The sequence below is a fragment of the Tiliqua scincoides genome, chromosome 1, assembly GCF_035046505.1.
Source record: "Tiliqua scincoides isolate rTilSci1 chromosome 1, rTilSci1.hap2, whole genome shotgun sequence".
Classification (NCBI taxonomy): Eukaryota; Metazoa; Chordata; class Lepidosauria; order Squamata; family Scincidae; genus Tiliqua; species Tiliqua scincoides.
In genome coordinates this window covers 260,922,827-260,944,388 of record NC_089821.1, presented here as the reverse complement: position 1 = coordinate 260,944,388, position 21,562 = coordinate 260,922,827, and the positions used below count along the sequence as shown (strand labels likewise).

Here is a 21,562-nt window from a genome sequence, read left to right as displayed (position 1 = left end):
CCCTGAAGGAAAACAAACTGATATAAAACCAAATTTAAGAATAAAAATAAAAGGTTCTCTCAATAAGAACTACAGTTGTAGTATTAATAGTCAACAAACTAGGATTGACTGATGCAGTTTCTCATTCTGCAGTCTGTTTACCTTATCATATGGCAATAAGTCAATAAGATTACCTTATCATATGGCAATAAGAGCGCGATACCATAGTCTTTCGAGACTGAAGGTTGCCAATATATGGCAATAAGTGACAATGTTTCAGCATGTAGGCCAGTTTAGAAATGTAGTCAGAATTTAGCAAAACTGAAAAAATCTTTTGAAAGAAAAAGTGTACGTATACTCATTTATTAACTGGCCACACATTTAAGATGTTAATTTTAACTTAGCAGCTTGATCTAATGGGAGCCTGCTTAAGGAGAGAATAAACAGGTTAGTAATATCTACTTGCTCTCAATCAAATTCTAATTCCTGTACTGAATTATAATCCATGACTGACTGGAATTCTGCATGGTGTTGGGATCCCCCAGGTACTGGGATTGCTTGGGATTCCAGATTCCATTTGCCCCACTGCATCAGAATTGGTGATTGAGAGGACATGGGAAAATCAAGAAGGGTTCCTGAGACCATTACAGGAGAACACACACACAAAAGCAAAGTTACAAGCTGCTAGATCAGCCATTTTCAACCACTGTGCCATGGCACACTGGTGTGCCATGGATGGTCTGCAGGTGTGCCATGGGAGTTTGGGGGAAGATCATTTGTTAGTAGAGCCACTGGGAGATGCGAGCTCCTGGTGTCAGTATGGTGTGCCTTGTCAAGTGTCAAAAAACCGATGGTGCACCTTGACAATTTTAGTGGCTTGTCAGTGTGCCATGAGATGAAAAAGATTGAAAATCACTGCGCTAGATGGGTCAGTTCTGCCAGTGTAGTGCTCAGAGTCTATATCAGCAGAAAGAAACAGCTCCTGCTGCTTTGGGGAGAAGGTTCCAATACACTTCATTGTCATTAGTGACTACAAAAATAACTTGTTTCAAAGTGAATATGTTTAATAGGCAAGAGGCTCTAAACCTTGGGTGTCCTTCGGGGAGAAAGGCGGAATATAAATCCAATAAATAAATAAATAAACACTTAATCCAGCACACTAGTGCTCAAATTCTTAACACATTTTAATTAAGCTGTTCACACTATGACATATTTCTACAAGCCAATATGCTTTTTTAAAGATGTAAACATAAATTTTTACAGCAAATTTCATAAATTTAGGCTATTTTGATCAGTTAATGTAAGCATTTATTACTCACCTATGTACATGAGGGCTAAATTTAATGAACACCACCACCTATGTAATAGAATGCCAATAAAAGCTGCACAGAACATGCTAAGTTGTCTCTTCTGGACCAGGATGCTTTGGTGGAACTGGTGGCTCAGCCCAGTTTACATGGGTGCATTAACATCTAACAGTACAGCATCACATCATGTAGGTAAAGCATGCTGAGCTTTGCAAACAAAGATATTCATGTAGGGATTGACTTGGCCAAACACAAAATAAAAAATGCAGTCTAATCAAAGTGGTTGGCCAACAGATTTTACATAATCCAGATTAGGTAAAATTGCATATCCCTGTAGACTACAACAGAACCCAATTGGTATCTGCTAGAGACACATGCCATGACACAATATTTAATTTAAAAAAAAAACTCCGCCTTTGCTGTAAGTAATAAGTAATAATTACTGATTCCTTGAAAACCTAGATCTTTTGCTACTCTTATATAGGAGTAAAAAGGGAATTCTTAACCATGCTACTATGCCACATCTAGGAAGAGTAATTTTTATTTAAGTACCATGATTTAAATTCTATGTAGGCTAGGCTATGGGAAACGAAAAGCAGATATAATGATTAACTGAGTAATTATCTACTCCAGGGGGGCCCAAACTGCAGCCTCCTGGCAGAGCAGTAAGCTCCAGTTGCGCCGGTGATGCCATTTGCAGCACACAATTGGAGCGCTACTACTCAATTGGAGATCTAGTCAAATTGGAGACCACTGATCTATCTGGAACAGAAACTTCAATATCGTCAATTCAGAAATAGTCCTCTCTCATCATGTATCCATCCAATTTTCATAGCCATTTTTCTGAAAGTTGTGTTAATGTCTCATGTGTTCACATGACACAAGTAAAACTGTTCCCAAACAGAAATATACTTTAAATAGAGGGGACAACTAAATCAATAATTAGCAGTCATTGCCTGCTGAGATAAAGTGCAATAACAGACATTCTGATCAAGTAGATGTAGACACATTTGCCTCTCATCTAACTACACTGGAGAAACCAAATTCTTCAAGAAACGGTTACACTATTGCTACAGCATACTGTTACAAAGCAAGAGCAGCAATGCAAAGTAGCTTCTTCAGAAGACAATGTCCCAGGGAACCCCATTCACCCTTTTAACATCAAAAAGTGGCAATGATGGTGTACTTATTAGATGTACACAGAACATCCCACTATATTGACATATTGTTTAGTTGCATCAGTGAAAGCTAGCTACTGAAAGAAGAACTTACCCCATCATTCTCTCTGTGTGGGTTCAGCCTGTTATAAACAGCTTCAATAATATTTCGCCTAAACAAAAACATTTTGAAGTTATGCTTTGAGCAGCTTTTCATACACCAAAATATTTACATTTAATATTCTATATTCCATTGGAGTCAGCATCATCATCAAAGCCCTTAACCAAATCAATTCCTCCTGAAAAAAGGCAGGGCTGGCAACAGACATCTTTGAAAAACCAGAACCAAAGACCAAAACCTCACTTTAGAGATGTCACAATTCCAGCAGCTGCTAACTATACATTTCAAGTTCTACTTGAAAGATCGCTGTCAAATCATGAAGCAGCATCTTTCAATGTAGAAGACACTAAGATGGATGAACCAATGATCTGACTTCACATAAGGCAGCTTCATAGGTTCAATTAAGAGCACTCTTTCAATTAATCAATCAGCAGAATGTTACTGTCCTACAAATTAGCTTTAAAATGTGAAAGACAGTAAGACCAGAAAAGCCACATCACTAAAAGGTAAAATATCCAAATACATTAAAACCTCCCATAAAACTATTGAAAAGCGTTATATAAATACTGTTAATAATAATAACTGCTTCCTCTGGCATTGGTTTGCTACAGTGCTCTTCATCCTGAGTGTGACCAACAGATATTGTTGCCAATGAGTATTGTTGCCAATGAGAGCAGTGTATTCCGGGTAGTGTGGCGCCAGTGCCAGTTTCCTGCCTCATCAAAAATGTCTCCTATAGCACTGTGTCATACCACACCTGACTTTTAAGAATGTATTCTCATGCTATTGGAGGTATTGCCGAATGTAAACATTTTGTTGATGACAAACAAGTTCTCAGTTGCTACGCATTGCAAAGATGGGTGAAAAGGAGTATGTGATCCAAAGGGTTACATACCACTTTTACTAAAGGCTGTGCAGTTAAACTTCTTCATTTGTATCTCAGGCTCTTTAAAAAATACAGTGAAAAGCTACAACATTAAACAATAAACTCTGAATCCAAGGTATTTTGAATCTGTGAATACAGAGACTGTAGAAACAAGCCTGAAGACTACTTCATAAAGCAATGGGTAAAAAATTGCATAACTGGATACTCTCCCACATTCAAAGTCCCTGAGAAGCTTGCCATGTCAGTATTCTAGCTTAATTTTCCCTAAGAACAGTATTTTTCTATGTGCAGGACACATTACATGGGGAATACAGAGGCTGAGACATTCAAAGATGTATGCTTTAAATACAATTTCAAGGAAGACTATACTAGTGCTTTTGCTGAATGAATAGCTTGGTTCTGAAGCTCACTGAGTGGCCCTGAACAAACCATTTTATCTCAGACTGCATATCACATAGGACTATAAAGTTAAAACTCAGCTCTGACCATCTTGGAAGAAGGGGAGGGAGAAGCAAAGAACAATGGCTGCTACAAGCAAAAAAATTTAAAGAGGTGACAATGTTGTTTTTCAGTTAGTTGTCAAGAAAGTCTCATGAATACATTTTGCCCTATTAGCAAAGCCTGGTTTGTCTCCCTTCAGATGTGCATGAGTCACAAAAAGCACATACTAGATACATCTAATCATTCTAATATTTAAATTTGTATACTGTACACTGTTCCAGAAAAAACCAAAGGCTTTTAGCAAAAACTGATGCACATTTGTACTAAGCTATAATTAGAGAGCTTCATTTGTGTTCTGTACTTACTTGCCAGCTAGACCACCTCCTGGTGGTAAATTTGGGATATTCTCTGCAGACAAAATGCGCATTACATGAGCAAGATCAGGCATTCCTTCCTCACCCGACTTCTCCATAATTTCTAGTTAAAAAAGAATCCTCAAATTATTAAACATGAAGAGGGGGAAATCCATCATATGAAGCATAGTGTAAATATCTGATAAACACACGTGCAAAACAACATGATGGCATAACACTTCAAAAAAAAAGCCACTTGCATGAAGATGCACCAAGATTTATACCAGTGGCTCCCACCATAATGTTTCAGAAAGTGAGCAGACAGCATTAATTCCTTACAGGAAAAAACAGAAACTCATCAGCAGCAGTGGCTTCTGAAAAGGTTGCATTTGAGTCTATTATGTGGGACTATATGCGTGTTTCTTACATTCAGGCACAAGCCTCTCATACTTTGTAAATAAGCTTCATGTATAAACTGTAAAAGAGCTTAACCACTGAGGTGTTGCACACAACACACACAGAACTCACACAAACACTTGATTGGTTCAAAACTAGTAAAAGGAAAGACAGTATTCTCATGTTTATAGAATCACAGAGATGGAAGGGACCTAAATAAGTCATCAACCCCCTGCCTGCAGCAGGAAATCCTCCTAGAGCATCTCCAACAGGTGCTTGTCGAGCCTCTGCTTGAAGATCTCCATCGAGGTAGAGTTCACCACTTCCCTCGGCAATCTGTTCCACTGTTGAACCGCCCTTACTGTCAGGAATTGTTTCCTGATATACAATCCGGATATTCAGACCCACTTGGAACACAAGTCATACTGCAAGACAGAGCATACTGTCTTGCAGAGCACAGCAAGTGATAAATACACAGAAATATTCCTGTGTATTTAGGTATTGATCCAGCTTATGGTTAAAAAAAGTCAGAAAGGTTCTACAGAAATTGATCTTGTGGACATTTTCAGAACTTTGTCAGATCTCACTCTCCATCTGGAAAATATAATGTAATGCACTTTACTGTAATGCAGTCGTGATCTCTCTCTCTCTCTCTCTCTCTCACACACACACACACACACACACACACACACACACAGAGAGAGAGAGAGAGAGAGAGAGAGAGCTGTTTAGGAAACAAGGTTCAAGCTCCCTTGGGCAAAATCTCACTTGCATAATTCTTTTGATCCTGACCCATATTTCATTACTACTAAATAATCTGAAGAGGAAATTGTTTAGAGTTAACACAGCATGCTATAAATAACAGAGGTGGCTTTATCAAGTAAAAATGATTGCAATTTGTGTTACTGATAAACTGGATTTTACAGATTACAAAAACTACAGATTCTCAAATGGGAATAGTGTGGCACTGCTATGTATTTTAAAAAAAATATTCCAAGTGAGTTTTTCAGAATCCATTTATTGCTACAGTTCCTTTTGCTTTCATACAACAGTTCAGAGAAAGGGAAATTGTGTCTTGTTCCTAACTAACCTTTAAGGCTAGATCTCTTCACTACTTATTCATGCTGAAATTTTTGATTTTTCAAATTTCGTGTGTCCACACTGATGTTCCATCACCGCCTGTAGTTTAGCCTGTAACAATGGTCTCTAATTTTTGTTACCCTTGTGTCAACTGCACTCATTTCTTCTTTCCACTCTTTTCTTCAGCCTTCTTTCTAAACATTTATTCACTTTCATCTAATTTTGAAACTCTTATTCTATATTTATTTGGTACTACACGTTTTTACACATAGAGCCATGTTCTATACTACCATAATACTTACGACTGTCTTCACAATACTTCCCTACACTCTGACAAAAGTTCTGACAAAAATAGTTATGCTGCTGGCTGCTTCAGATAGGAGCAGAGAGAGGATACATTCAACGGAATACATTTTCAGAAGCGGTTTTCAGGTTGCTTTTTCTTTTACTACATATAAGTTTTTTAGCTTCATCTTCAACTTATTTGTTAAACCACATTTAAACAAAACAGATGATTCTTGTTCTTCTAAATATAGCCTGAATTCTAGCCTATATTAGTTTATTCTGGAAACAGAATAAGGCGAACAGAGAATCACAAACTACTTTAATACTTACACTTAACTACTGAATCATGGTTCATGTTTGATTTTGTACTCCCTTCCCCTTCAAAAGCAAGGAAGGCAAAACTGATGTAGGAGAAGTTCTTAATCCTAGTTCACATAATGGAGGAAATGCAACAGAATATTCAACTCTTCACAAAGGGAAAGAAGATGCCCATGACTATTGCCCAATATTTATAAAATAGCAGCTTCAGTATGGCATACTTGAAGTAAACTTAAGGTATTTTCTTCTCGCTTATCAAACGAACGCAAATTACGGCACAAACAATTCTGATGTTCTCAAAAATGAGATGTTTACACTTTCATTTGTCTTTCTTCTCCACATTGCCCCCTCCATTTGCTAAGAGGTAGTTGCCTCAAAGAAATTTCCTCAGCACAATTTTATGTCATTTCTCTGTCCCACAGAACTGCCCCATGCCACATCCCAACAACATTTCTGAGAGTTCCTTAATTCTCAGAAGTAGTTTCTTGTGGTGGGTTGGCAGACAAAATAGCACTCAAACTGAGCACAGGGAAAAACAGAAGAGCAACTTCAAAGCTCAGGCAACCCAAGAATTCTCAATTAAGCATACTACAGAAGAGTTTAGAATCCCAATGGAAAACTAAGGTCCAAGCAAAAAAGTCCCAACATTTACACTGAATAAGTACTTTGCCACATATTCTTTTGATTTGGGGGGACGAAGGACAATATTAACCACAAGTATTTTATACTACCATGTCAAATTTCATGCAAAAAAAATCACAAGTTCTCCATCTCTTTGATCAGAGTTTGTTGTTTTAATTAAGACAACAATAAGACATTTGTCAAAAGGCTACTGAGTTCAGAGTATTTATTGGAGTCAGGAGAAATTTGAAGGCAAAAGAAAGGAATAAGGGAAAATAAGGTGGTGCTCTTCTGCATCTTCAGTTTCCTTCACATTCTTCTATTCTTGAAATAAAATTCCTTCAATACTCTAACTCTCATTTCTTGTCAAGTGTGTGCCACTTAAGGTTGTTATAGTTCATCCAACGTACAGAACATTGAATGACTGGGGCAATTCCTGTAGGAAAAAAATCAAAAGCAGCACAAATGGGATAGTAAAAAGATGGGTACGCTTACCGTGTTGAGGATTAACATTATATATTACAGGCATATGAAATTGCCTGAGGTAATACAGAGTTTGGTCCCTATACAGATTTATTGCATCATGACCCCAAGGTAAGCTAGGAACTAACTTGTATCTTAAAAGGAGGTTCACCAGTGCAGAGTACTGTGTCATCATCAAACTGCAGTCCTCCCCACTCAATATCATAAGCACAGTTTAAAGCTACCAAAAATTGCTGGGGTGGGATCTGCAGTACAAAAAAGACAGGTTCACTGCCCATAGACAAATACAACAAATATTCTAGATTGCAGTAATTGTTAACTTGATTTATCTTGGAAAGCAAGTCCATTGATGATGTACAAAGAATTTCACAATAACACTCTTGTAACAAGTTCAGCCTAAGAAGGATCCATCATGGTTGCAGCTTTATCTGAACTACTACAGACGTGCATACAATGGAACTAAGGAAGCATTAACTGAACACAGGATGACAAGCAATTTATTTTATCTGTACAAGATATGGAACTTTGACTTAGGTGTCATCAGTATGTGGATAACCAAATGATATGATAACCAAATCATACAATTTCCCCCAGCAGCTTCATGCAGATGTTAAACATAGGGGACAAAATGAATCCTTGTAATACACCATAAACCAAAGGAGTCCCGCAATACCATCCTCTGGAAACTGTCAGCCTGAAAGGACTGGAACCATAGGAGAACAGTGCCTCCAAGTCCCAACCTGGACAACAGACCAAGACCACCATAACTACGGTCAATTGTGTCAAATGCCACTGAATGGTACGCCAGGCCTAACATGGACAAGTGCTCCCACCCCCATCTAGTCCTTGGTGTAAATCATCCACCAAATGATCTGGTTTAACCTAGTTTAATGAAACCCTTAATAGATAGATAATCTTTTCTCTCCCTCACTCAAATTTCTCTGTTTTTACCAAACCAATGTTTCCGCAGAGAGAAGTTACCTGGTGTTCTAGTGATAATTTCACCCCAATAAAGATGTTTGATCAAGATTGTTGGTTTAGACACTCATGGTAGACTGAGTCGCTCCTCCCACCCCAACCCAATTCTCAAACTGGAACCTAACTGGGGTGGTATGTACACCACAGGATTTTTTATTTCTCTATTTTTCACATTTTTCTACTACCCTTCCTCCAAAAAGCTCAGATTGGTATACATGTTTCTTTCCTTCCTTCTGTCCTCATAACAACACTGTGAGATAGGTAAGGCTGAGAAGTAGTGACTGCCCCAAAGTCACCCAGGAAGCTTCATGGTCGAACTGGGAGTTGAACCTGGATCTTCCAGGTCCAAGTTCAACTCCCAAACAACGAATCACTCTGGCTCTCAACATTTTTCTAATATTCTGCAACAGAATCCCCAAGAACTAGAGGTTGTAGAAAATATAAGGTATGGACATGCATGCATCCCTGCACATATGTGTGGAAGAAGCAGTTTAAAGAAAACATTTGGTCAATACAACCTGGTTCACAGGTCACGTACAAATCAATTGTGAGATCAGGGCCATGCATGTAGTGTCAAAGATAGTTTGGTATTACATGGGAACTGACTTAAGTGTAGACACAGTGTACTGCCAAGAAAATGAGATTCCAAGGAGAAAGGGCTGATAGGCATATTAGGTGCATATGAAACAGCGGACAATAGCCTATATTGCACCAAATAAGTAAAAAGCAGTCATCTAATTTTCTTATTTATTCAAAATCTTCAGTCAAATTGTAATTAGGTTTCATCCTAAGGAGCGCAATCAGCCAACAGCTTTTAAAAATGATAGTAAATGTTAATGGTTGCAAAAACACACAGCTAGATCCACAGAACAAGTGGATACACTTATAGAACATTTAACAAAATTGAGCAAAACCTGACTAAAAGTGAAGAGAATCAGTGTGAACTGCAAGCGTATACATTTGTGGACCTTGTGTCCAGTCTGGTCTCAGAAGAGGACAATTTTCTGCTAGCAGTTTTTTAAGGGAATGGTTAGGGTTCAAAGAGAAAAAGAGTTGGGATAGAAGGCTCAGAGAGGGTATGGAGCAGGATTAATTGTACTGGCATGCAGGGAAAATGACAACATGGATCACAAAGAGGTGGTTATGTGGTTGAGGGTAGGACTAAAATTTACTAATATTCCTTGTTTATGCTTGCAGGTTTCTAATTTACTCATTTTACACTTTTCCAGGGCACTTCTACTGCTGATACAGATCAAAACTCAACAGAACTCTACAAAAACAGATTCTGACTACAAATGCCGAATATCACCTTTTCATCCAGTTCTTAACCCAACCATGATAAAGGTCCACAAATTGTTTCTGGCCAATATGCAAACTGTGGAGTGTTTTCAAAAACATTTAACCATATTGCACTGCAAAATTAATAGTATGACTAATACTTTTATGTTGAAATTCTTGTAATTCAACAAATTTTGTTTTAGAACTTACTTGCAGGTAATATTTAAGAAGTCATCCATCCACTGCTCTGAGTGCCTGAGTCTAAGAGTGGGCAGTAGATCACAGGCTGATTTGAAGTAGATCTGCAAACTTTTCCACTGCCCTTTTCTCTCCCTTCAACCACTACTGCATATCTAATTGGTTGGCTGAATGGGAGCATGGCAGCGTTATTCTCACACTTTTCAGGTGTTTAACATTAGTTTTATTCTCTTCCTTTCCTATTCATAGGCAAAGCCACTTCTTCCACGCAGTTCCTTTGCTCCCTTCCCACAGGAATTCATTAGCAAAGGAGTCTTCACAGTTTCTTCCCCCCCCCCCCAAAAAAATACCTCCCATCATCCCCGTCCTGTAATTTAACTCTAATTTCTGTTAATATAAACTGTTAATCTAATCTTGCTTTGTAAATTTTGAAACTGAGGTTGGTGTGAAACCCAGGTATGGATTTATGCGGAGAAGAACGTAATATTTGGAAGGGATGGCAATCTGCATACTGCCCCTTAACTTGAGGTTTGTGGGGAGGGAACAAAGATTTGCAGCTTTCAGCAGTAGGCACTCTGCTACAGATACTCAGACTCCTCCTTTCCTCAGATCTGCCTCTGTCACATACAGATACCCATAATCAGGAGTGCCCTTGCTGCTGGAAGGTACACAGGTATCTCTGATGCCGTCTCAAGTTTCTCCTACTCTGCATTAACTCCCCCCCCCCATCTTCTCCTTGCCAGGGCATTTGTCCTTCATATTCTCCTGCTAATGTTCACTCATCTCCCATTTTTGCAGCTGCATTTCTTTTTCTTTTCATTCCTCTAAAATTTACCAGTCTGGTGAAATGGTTGGTCTAGAAAAAATAATAATAAGTTCGGCATTTGTGCCAGATATTCTACTAAAAAAATCTCTTCCAAATCCTACAGGTTTAATAAAATAAGGTTGTGCACTTTCTATGCGGTGCTAGCAGCACCATTTAATTCTTGATAATCTCACAGTAACAGTATTGGTTTTATTTAACTTCTAAGGTTGTAACCATATGGAATTATTTGAGTAACTGGAGTAAAGGTTCACAAGATTAAGCTGCTTTTCTTACTGAGTGGCAGCCTGAGAACACACTCAAATGCAATCCTACAGTTATTTGCCCAGGTAAACTGTATCTAAGCATTAGGTTTCCCTAGCTCTAAAACTTGATTATGATTAAGAATGCTGACATAATTTGCTGCCTCCCTTAAAAATTGTGCTCACACACACACTCTGCCACAGATTCAATGGCTGGCCTTCAGATTATCTGTCACCCATAAAATATAGATATTTGGTTGCCTTTAATTAGGACGTCGTCTGCAAGGGTTCAATGTTAAACCCTCTATTTTGTAGATACCAGTCACTCTGATGAATGGTTCTTGGGGTGTAGAAGATAATTAGCTTTTTCCCCTGCCACCATTTTGGGTCTTATTCTAACTGACAGATCATTTGTGTCAGAAGTCTATCCATTCTTGTCCCAGTCAATATGAGGAGCTCAATGTCATGGCCACCTGAAATGAGGAAAATGCTATTCGTAAACACAAAAAACACTGAGCTAGATGGACTAATGGCCTGAGTTTTAAGGCAGTTTCATAAATTAATGTTACATAAAAGAATTGAGCAAACCTACGGGACAGACACTGTTATGAAGAGCTCTTTCATCATTCTACATCAGGGGTGCCCAAACCCCGGCCCTGGGGCCACTTGCGGCCCTTGAGGCCTCTCAATGTGGCCCTCAGGGAGTCTCCAGTCTCCAATGAGCCTCTGGCCCTCTGGAGATTTGTTGGAGCCCACACTGGACCGATGCAACTACTCTCAGCGTGAGGGCGACTGTTTGACCTCTCGTGTGAGCTGTGGGTTGAGGGCTCCCTCCATCGCTTGTTGTTTCACGTCTGTGATGCAGTAGCAGCAGGAAAGGAAAGGCCAGCCTTGCTTTGTACAAGTCCTTTTATAGGCCTTGAGCTATTGCAAGACCTTCATTCATTCATATAAGTTCATCTTTAATGTATTCATTTATGTAAGCTTATGTAAATTTATTCAAATTTTAAATGTAAATTCATTCTTTTTTACCCCCGGCCCCCGGACACAGTGTCAGAGAGACAATGTGGCCCTCCTGCCAAAAACTTTGGACACCCCTGTTCTACATGATCATTATTCATTCTAGTCCCAAAACCTCCCACAGGAAATAAGAAAGTCTTAAAAGTGAGGTACAAGAGTTAATGCTTGTTATTTCTTTACCCAGTCAGGATTCAGAAAAAAGCTTGAGAAGCCAATTGAAAAATAATTCATAACTATCAAACAGTTCAACTAACACCAGGGACAATGTCAAGAGGAATGCTGCTTAAAGGTTCCAAAGAGCAGACTAAATCTACAAGCTTATCGTCTGAATGTTTTTCAATACGCTACTTGATTAGTACATTGCAGCAGTAGCTTAATCAGAATATTGGATGTTTTCAAATTTTATACACACATGAAGCACACAGTTTCACAGAACAGGGCGACTTGACTCCAAGATCTGAATCCTCAGCAGCTCACCACAGGATGAAATGGGGAAAAGCAAAGGAAATTGCTTAGTACTGAAGAAAAAGTGTGACTAATAAGTCCATGTCTTCTTGACAGAAACCATGTAATCTGATGAAGAACTGCTTTGGCTTAGCTCACTACCCAACACATTTAGGAGAAAGTGAGATGATCATGCAAAACCGAAGGGGTTCAGGCTAACTCACAGAATACAGGAAAGGACTGAGGATAGCCCTTCTTAAAACAGCTGCTAACAATAGTTAACAAGTACAACCATTTCTAATCCCTCACGCTTCCAAAGTTATTTAAAAGTCAAGCACACCTGAAAATGGAAATTAGTAAACCTTCCTGGGAAATGTCTTTCAAAGCACGTGTGCCATTGCTGAAAATGTCTCTATTTTGTGTTTGCTGCCTGTCTGGGGCTGTAGAAATTAGGGGACTGGCAGGCACCTGGCACTTGGACACTAAAGGCTATGGGGCAAAGCTTTTGTGGCGAGTTGCAAGTTGTAGAGAGCTGTGTAAATTCTGCATTCTGGGGAAATGAAAATGGTTATTGGTTAAATTGGTAGCAATACAGTGGTGTGGCATGCAAAAGACATATGATCAAAGGGGTTATTTTCTATTATTTTAGTAGCAAGGTTAAATCTTTTATATAGAAAGTGGGATTCTGACTAAGTTAATTGTATCTGTTTTATACTGAAACAGTATTGAATTATTCTGCTTGTAGCTTATCATTTCGCTTTGGCTTTAAACATATATATCGCTTCAGACATTTTTTGTTGACAATGCTAACGCACAACAGTATCACCACAAAGTTGAGAAGCTATGTTTGGTTTGGAAGGTTTGAAAGTGTGAAAAAATTCTGCAATTAGAAAATGGAAGCATGCTTCTAGACATGATGGCTGGAAGGATCTTTGAAAGTGTGGATAATACCGAAACTTCCACAGCCAAAGAGGTAGTCAAACAGCTTCTAGTGGTTAGAACTTCAATGCCACGTATAGCTCCTCAACATAACTACCAAAATCAGAACTATGCAAATTTTTAAAATGTGCATAATTTATATTGCATTGCAAAACTCAGACTTTCATTGTGTGAATGCCTGGACACAAAATTCTGAATTTTTTTTAGGCTGAAAGATTCATAGGTTTGTGCTGGCTTGACAAAGTCACCCGGAACACATCCTCAGCCAAAGATATCACCCATAAGTAACCTTTTTGCTTTGTCAGATGTCAGTCACTTAAAACTCAAAAAATTCTGAGAGACTCTCACAAGGACACTCAAAAACCAGGTTTTTAGTATTCAAAAAGCACTAAAAGTGGCTACAGATGTTCTGGGACAGAATGCAGAAGTACCAGGTACAAGCCTAGGCTAAGTTAACATAGAGTAAAAGGTGACTTTGGGCAAGTTATATGGGCAAAAGTATACTCTAATGTCCCCCACTGCCTCATAAGCTACAGGCCTGACAGAGGGCCTCTGAATATTCTTGAGGCAATAAAGCTAGATTATTCTAGTCAACAGAAAACTATTACAAATAGTATTAAGATGACATTAATGAGTTCTTCAATAAAGGGTTGATTGCCTCAGAGTATCACATGAATTCTGCTCACTCAATGTTGGTGAACCAGTTGCATGATCAACCACATCAGCCACACAAAAAATGTTTCCAGTCAGACTTTATATCAGGCATTATTAAAAAGCCTAGTAAAACCAATCACATTTCTGGGTTTTTCTCATCTCCTAATTAGACTCTGAGTGATTTAAAAGCATGAGAACACAAAGTGTTCCTAAATCACACAAATACTATATTTGGTTGTGGAGTAAAACCCCAGGTTCCAAACTGCCTGACACAAAAAAAATAGAATTATGACCAGGACTTTGACCATACCTCCTTAATCTTTCAGACTGCTACTCAAATGGACACAAAGTTTACAAAATATGAATGATAATCCTATTTTAACATACTGAAGTACATACATTGTATGATCTTGATTATCCAACAGCTGGAACCACCAAGTTTAAAGTTTGCTAGCTCTTCACAGGGTTAGCTATGCTTTAAATACCTTTCACCAGGGATGAGCCAACAAGCATGATTTAAAATATGCTTATAACAGTAGCACACTACAAACTGACCCGTGTGCAGATTGTCTGTTTGCAAGATACTCGGAATGCTGCAGATAAGAAATTGACATGTATTTGGCAACCAGTGTTACCAAGTGCTGTCATGCAGTGCACACCACAGGAAAACAGTCAGAACTGCAATTGCACAAGTGGTGTCTGTAACAGATGCATAGCTGAGGCAAAAACAGTTATTCTTTTTACCAGCACCCAGAAGTTAACTTCAGTCTTAAGGTGGTGCAATTCCTTCTATGAACTCTGTGTGTAGATTCAACTAAAACCACAAAGTGTTCCTAATACCAAATGCCATTTCTTACCTTCCACCCGTGATTCCAAGTGCTTGTCCAACTCTGCATCTCTTTTCACCGCCTCCTCTGAGACCTTAGGAGCATTTGAAAAGCAAACTAGAACAATACTCATGTTATCACGACTTCCCTATATTTTGAAAGGAAAAGAGACAGGACATATTTGAGGTACTTATTTCTTCACAACTCCAAATTACATGTTTATTCAGTGTTGAATATTCATAATCTACATGCTACTGTTAAGGACAGATGTTTCTTGCTCCCAGATTCAATCTAAATAATTAAGGCTGCAATCCTACACACACTTTCATGGGAGTAGGTCCCACTGAATTCAATGAAACCAACTTCTGAGTAGATAAAGGTAGATCTGACTACTGTTTTTATGGGTTCTGCTAATGTGTTTTTAAATATGTTTTTATCTGTTTGTGAAATTATGTTTAATCTGTTTTATATGTTGTTAGCTGCCCTGGGTCCCTTTTTGGGAGAAGGGCTGGATAAAAATAAAGTTTTATTATTTATTATTATTATTATCTTCACAGTCAGCCTCCTATCTCTCCCCTCCCCCACCAACACACAAGAATCAATAAGATTCAACATGCCAAATCACTTTAAGCTATGACATCCATATCAGTCTCAATTGATATACTTGCCAGTACTAAAAACCTCTATCTACTATAATTCCTTTAATACATCAATCATTAAAGTTCATGAGCAGAAGTACAAGAAACATTCTAGCAACTGTAGTCCTCTTGCATTTGACTTCTGACTACTAAAACAGTTAGAAAAACACCATTCAAAATACCATAAATTCACAACATCACATCAATTTTCCTTTAAAATAGTATTCAAAATTCAGATTGTGGCAAGATTAACGTTTGCATAGTTCCACCCATAGTTCGGAACGCACTACAGAATCTTAGTCTGGAAATAGAGGGACGATGGAACAAGCTTGCATGATGGTTTTTTTTAAAAAATCCTTCATCCCAATCCTAGCAGCTTTTTACAATAAAAGAAATACAAGAGCTTCCAACAGTGGCACCAGTATAGAACAGTTCTTGGAAATGAACAGTATGGAAAATCCATCACTAACAAAAATTACTCCAATTATAGTTCCTGAAGTTCTGAATAACTGCAAGCAATGAATAGTTCTTAAGTAACAATTGATTAACCTGGAATATAAGAGTTCATTCTTTTTTCAATGTCTAAACTTTATTTTGGTGTTTAAAATATTTTGCTCTGAAGTGAACTGTCACTTTTAAATGAAAAACTAGGTACTGGAAAATTAAAAAATTATATTCATAAAACAGACAGGTCCAAACCCATGCCAAGTGTGAATTTCTAACAAGTTTGACACTGATTTACATAGGCTAATTGGTTATGGGGTTCTCTTAATACACTATCAGCAAATGTAGAAAAGTGGGAACTTTTCAATATACTTACACTAGGTTTTTTGTTTAATATTTGGTCCAATTTTGCTAGCAATAAAGAATACCTAGAAACTTCATGTCAAATTTTGAAGTGTGGAAAGTTACATACCTTGTGTAAACAAGTATCCACTACCCAATTGCACACTTTTTCCAGATCATCCGTTACTTCAAGCCTAGACTTAACAAATTCACAAAGCTCCTCATTGCTCATTACATCCCAGATTCCATCACAAGCCAAGACAATAAATTCATCCTCTTCTGCTCTTACAATTTCATAAACCTCAGGCTCCGGAGAAACAAGTTGTTCCGTAGGACCTTTGCCATCAACACATTTGTAGTCATAGTCCCCCAGAGCACGAGAAACTGCTAACGAGCCATTAACACGCTGAATCATGACACTCCCTCCTGCATTCTGAATTCGCTCCTTCTCCCTTGGATTGCAAGGCTTGTGATCCTGCGTTGAAAAGCAGACTTGTCCGTTCCTATATAGAACGGCACGTGAATCTCCACAGTTGATAAAGTAAATGTGCTCAGGCGAAATCATAACTCCCACTGCTGTTGAGCCACTTCTGTCCATGCCATTTCTGAGGTCTGAAAAATTGCGCATGTACTCATCAATTTTCAAAAAGCCAGTTCTGATTCCACTCTTTACATTTTCCACTGTAGGTTCGATAGCAGAGCCGGGTTGTTCTGTTCCCCTGAAGTCTTCATTGTTAGTGATGTGTTCTAATAAGTGGTTTGAGCAGTAATTTGCCACACGAGATCCTGCATGACCATCATAAACAGCAAAGAAGGACCATTCCTCCAAGCCATGAGGAATTCCTACAACAGCTGTGTGAGCATCTTCCATTTCCACTCTCCATCCTTGCATACTGCTAAGGCCATAACGCAGACTATTTCCTGCACCATGAGCATTATGCTTCTCAGTTTTTGGCTTATCCAAAAATGCACCCATGTTTACTTAATTTGCAAAGAATCTGCAAAACAAATAATTTAATCATCATTATCAAGTGACACTTGCAAGTCATGCAAAGAATGCGTTGAGCACATAAAATTCGTCTTCAAGAGTCTACATAGTATCTGAAATCAACTGGTCTGCTATTAAGACCAAAAGTTTTAATAAATGCTGTGTTTATTATCCTTCCAAGGTTACACATTATGGAGTCAATCTACAGAGATCAGTGGTACATCATTCTAAGCACTGTACCACCAAACTGTAAGTACAGAGTTATTCACTTGAATGTTCCCCTTACAAACAGTTTTTTGTGTGGAAGAAGTTTGTTTTATACACAGAGAACCAAACATGCTTATTTTTCATCTAGACTGTAATGCTTCAGTGTATACTATCCATTTTCCTAGGCTAACCATGATAGTTTAGAATAGTTAGATGCATGCAGTTTTAAAAATATTTTAAAGCAATTTAAGAATAAATACTGTACAATGGAGAAATGAAGTAGAACTCAAGCACTCAGGTAGAAATAGAACATAAAGATAAAAGTTTATCAAGTTTCTATGTAAGGCATCATAAAAACAAGGCAAAAAATAACCTCTAACATGTTCACAGCCACATACGGTTTCCCAAAAAGCCAAACATCTCTTGGTGCAGACATATATATACACCGCAAATTCCCACCTATAAGCTGATCTCACAGGTAAGTCGAGAGCAGGTTTTTGAGCCAAAAAATCATGGAATTTTCTATGACCCACAGATAAGTCATGCGAAGTTAAACTTAGCGGAGGTGCCTGACTATAGTTTTGTCTGATATTATCCGAGGCCAGATCCTGAAAAATAACCTACCAATAATTGTTACCTAAGAGCTGCAGTCTCTATTAAAAGTATAGTAAAAGACTAAGATACTTTTTATTCTTTAACTTTAATTCTGGTCTTCACAACCTTTTGGTAAACACTATCAGACTGTAAACATACCTGGTATGCACTGTAAACAACATACCAGCAGAACAGTGGTTCCCAAACCTGGGGTACATGTAACCTTTAGGGGTACTTGAAAAAGAATTGGATAATGGCAGAAAAGGGCAGGCAGTGCTCCAGAATGCCTTACAGGGACAGCAGAGCAGGAAGGGAGGTAGCTAGTTGGCTGTGAAAGCCCTAATAGGTAATTCATATATGAATCAGTGATTGAAAACCAGTACAGCAAAAAAGCTGAAACATAATAGGGAAAGTGATCAATCACCCAGAATTTCTCAGGACACTTCTGGTGCAAAACAGTGAAATGACATAGTCTTCAGTTCTTCAAACAGATTAAAAAAAGAAAATACTGTGATGAACACATGAAGTTTGGGTTTTCATACAGAGGAGATGAAGGCTTATATTATTCACATTAATTACAAACATTTTATTAATATGAAGGGTACAGTTTATGAAAATGGGCTGTCAAGGGGTATGCAAGTGAAAAACAGTTGGGAACCACTGCAGAAGAACCATTAATTAAATCAAATTCTTATTTAAGGTGCCTGGTATGTTAAGCCAGAGGCTGTACATATAACATACACCTTATAACACGTAACTGGGAGTGTGCAATTCAATTCACAGCACAGAGACAAGTAACAGGGAATGACTATGAGAAAGTGCAACTGCACATAGTGGTTACCCTCTGTACTCAGAAGTAGACCTATTGCTTTTCCACATATGTTATTCTTAAGTAATGGGGCACTGAATTGTAGCCTGAGATTTTGTTTCAAATGGAAACAAGGATTACATCTGGGTGTTTAAAAAGCAGACCTCTGCAAAACGCAAGCATTTGCAAAATGAAATGAGGGTGCAGAAGGGTCTGCTAAAGAGAAGGAGGCATGCTTGATTTCAATGGAAGTCTCAGGAGCAGTGAAAAGCTTAACTTTGGCTGGAGTTTGCCAGGGGTTGCCTTGGAGATTAACAGCACTCTAATTATCTTGGCATTGCTTCTCTGGTGCTGCCTGGAAAGCAGTGAAGTAAGCCATTCTATAATAATGTAGGATGGGGCATGGAGGCTGCAATGTGAGAAAAGAAAGCTCAGAATTCAGAGAGGCACCCTGCAAGAGAAGAAGTACCTCTCTCCTTATGCAAATAATCTTTGGATACCACCCAGAAAGTTGAACCAAACCCAAATCCAAACCCCAAATAGAAGCAGTTAACAGGACTTTTCTCCACACTTACTTCCATTTTGTAAAGATTGTGAGCCCTTTGGGAACAGAGAACCATTTATTATTTTGCTACATAAACTACTTTATGAACTATTTTTTGCTGAAAAGCAGTATGTAACTATTTTTAATAATTCACTTTAGAGTTCCACAGTACACAAAAGAAAGTCTTATTTTTCTGCACAAAACATATCTAAACCAGTTCAAATTTTCTTAACTGGTTATCAAAGTATGTATTAAAATTAGCATTTAAACCAGGAAGTTAAATACCAATGTACCTGATCTCAAAATTTTAATGACACTCCCTGGATACAATCCAATATAAGAATTAGCAGTATGTAACTTAATACAAAGTCTATAGGTAACATGCTTACTTTTATTCTTTAAGCTTCCCTATGTAATAAGTGCTGAAAATAGAACTACCCACCCTAGCTCTAGGGGAAAGATTTGAGATGCACAGAAATACTGCCTTAAGCAAAGAAGCTTTTATTGAAAATCAGCAAGTTGACTGAAGTGTGATGGATCTGAAAGCTATCCTTAGCCAAGACAAAACACCTAACAAAAGTGCTAGATAACATCCTAATGCAGATATGTCATATCAATGTATCATTGGTCAATTTCTCTTGCTTTTTAAGTAAGAGAACTATGACCGACTATATGAGAATACCACTATTATCTTGATGTAATAACCTGAACATGTAGGCTCTCAAAGACAGTGTAGAATAAGCAAGGAAACAAAACTTCTCCTGCACATACTCTTTATCCCGCAAATTAAAATCTATTCATATTGGTCAAACATCAGGATAGAGAGCAGTTATTCCATTTCACCTGGTGTGTGAAATGGTAAATTGGAGTATTTACCTGTCAACAAATCTTGTCAATTTCTGCACAATTGAAAAGCCGTATGTTTACATTCCTTCAGCCAATAGGTGCAGAACAGATTAAGTTTAAAAGCCTTCAGATAACACAGGATGTAACATTTGCTTTAACCTGCAATTTCCTAAGAAAAAAAATAGTAGTAATTAGAGTCTGATTTACATAAAAGAATTAACACATCAAGAATGTGATAAAGCATCTTTATACCACTTCCATTAATCACAATACATCTGAATCACACAAAACTAAGGCCTGTTTATTCATTTAAGAGCTGTGATTAGCATTATATCAGAAAGGCATGGATAAAACTGTCAAACCGAACTATTAGTCGAACAACATTTGATGATTACAGAGAATGTTTATTAGGCAACATGGGTTGAAAATTCCATTAAATCAACTTCACACACATAAGGAACTGGAACAAGAATTTTGCAGTCAAGAGCAGAAAAAATCTTTGTACACATCTGACCTCTATTTGGAAACAGAAAAAAAGCTTTTTATTTAGAGGGATAACTGAGCACACCTCCAATGTGCTCCCATATCAATCCCAAGGAAACATACTTGTATTTCACAACAGACATCAATTTGTGTGAAAATACACAACGTACACCACCACAGATTCTGTAAACAAAAACACACGGATGCAATTGTTTCTTGTGGTATATGTTTACAATCTATCTGTATAGTTATAGACCTGAAGTCCTCGGACATTTCCTTCTGATTCCAGCAGAATTTACTGCCAGAAATGCACAGAATTCTGTGGGATCTAAAAAAAATCAGAACTATCCTTCCTCTTTATAGATCATTTTGCACCAACCATTCACATTACATGCATTTGAAAGGAGTTTTGTCAGATTTCTAGGGACTCTTGGTCCCTAGAAGCCTTCCCAATGCTTTTGCATGCATGCACATAAAGAAAAATTTCACCAATGTATTTCTATAGCACTACTCTGAAAATGCATTTACACAAAATAGGGTAACAAACAGAAAGTTGTCCAATGTTTAAAAACATGCCACCATACACTAGCAGTAGCACAAACTGCAGCAGCATCAAATAAAGTAATACACCAGAAATCAGACACTAAATTCAGTTAAAAACCCCAGCAAAATTTTTTTACAAGCCCTGCAGAAAAAGGGATAATGTCACCAATTTTCTGTGGTGGCATGGCAACACTATGTTCCTGCCAAATGTACGTGTGTGAAAGTAACAGGTCAGAGAGTGGAACATGGGAATGTAAATCCCAAATTGGTTTATATGCCATAGCAATCCTTCAAG

The 21,562-nt window shown here is 37.9% G+C and overlaps 1 protein-coding gene across 3 annotated transcripts in view; it reads right to left on the bottom strand.

Moving 5' to 3' along the window:
- PPM1B (protein phosphatase, Mg2+/Mn2+ dependent 1B) overlaps nt 1-21,562 on the bottom strand; it is a 60,571-nt gene that overhangs the window by 5,269 nt on the left and 33,740 nt on the right. For all 3 annotated transcript variants that reach the window (XM_066624565.1, XM_066624560.1, XM_066624573.1), the window contains 5 exons: nt 20,272-20,410; nt 16,385-17,252; nt 14,861-14,978; nt 4,257-4,368; nt 2,559-2,616 (listed from right to left, as the gene is read on the bottom strand). In XM_066624565.1, coding sequence (XP_066480662.1) covers nt 2,559-2,616; nt 4,257-4,368; nt 14,861-14,978; nt 16,385-17,230 — 1,134 coding nt within the window. In that variant the 5' untranslated portion in view covers nt 17,231-17,252; nt 20,272-20,410. The remainder of the gene's footprint in view (nt 1-2,558; nt 2,617-4,256; nt 4,369-14,860; nt 14,979-16,384; nt 17,253-20,271; nt 20,411-21,562) is intronic.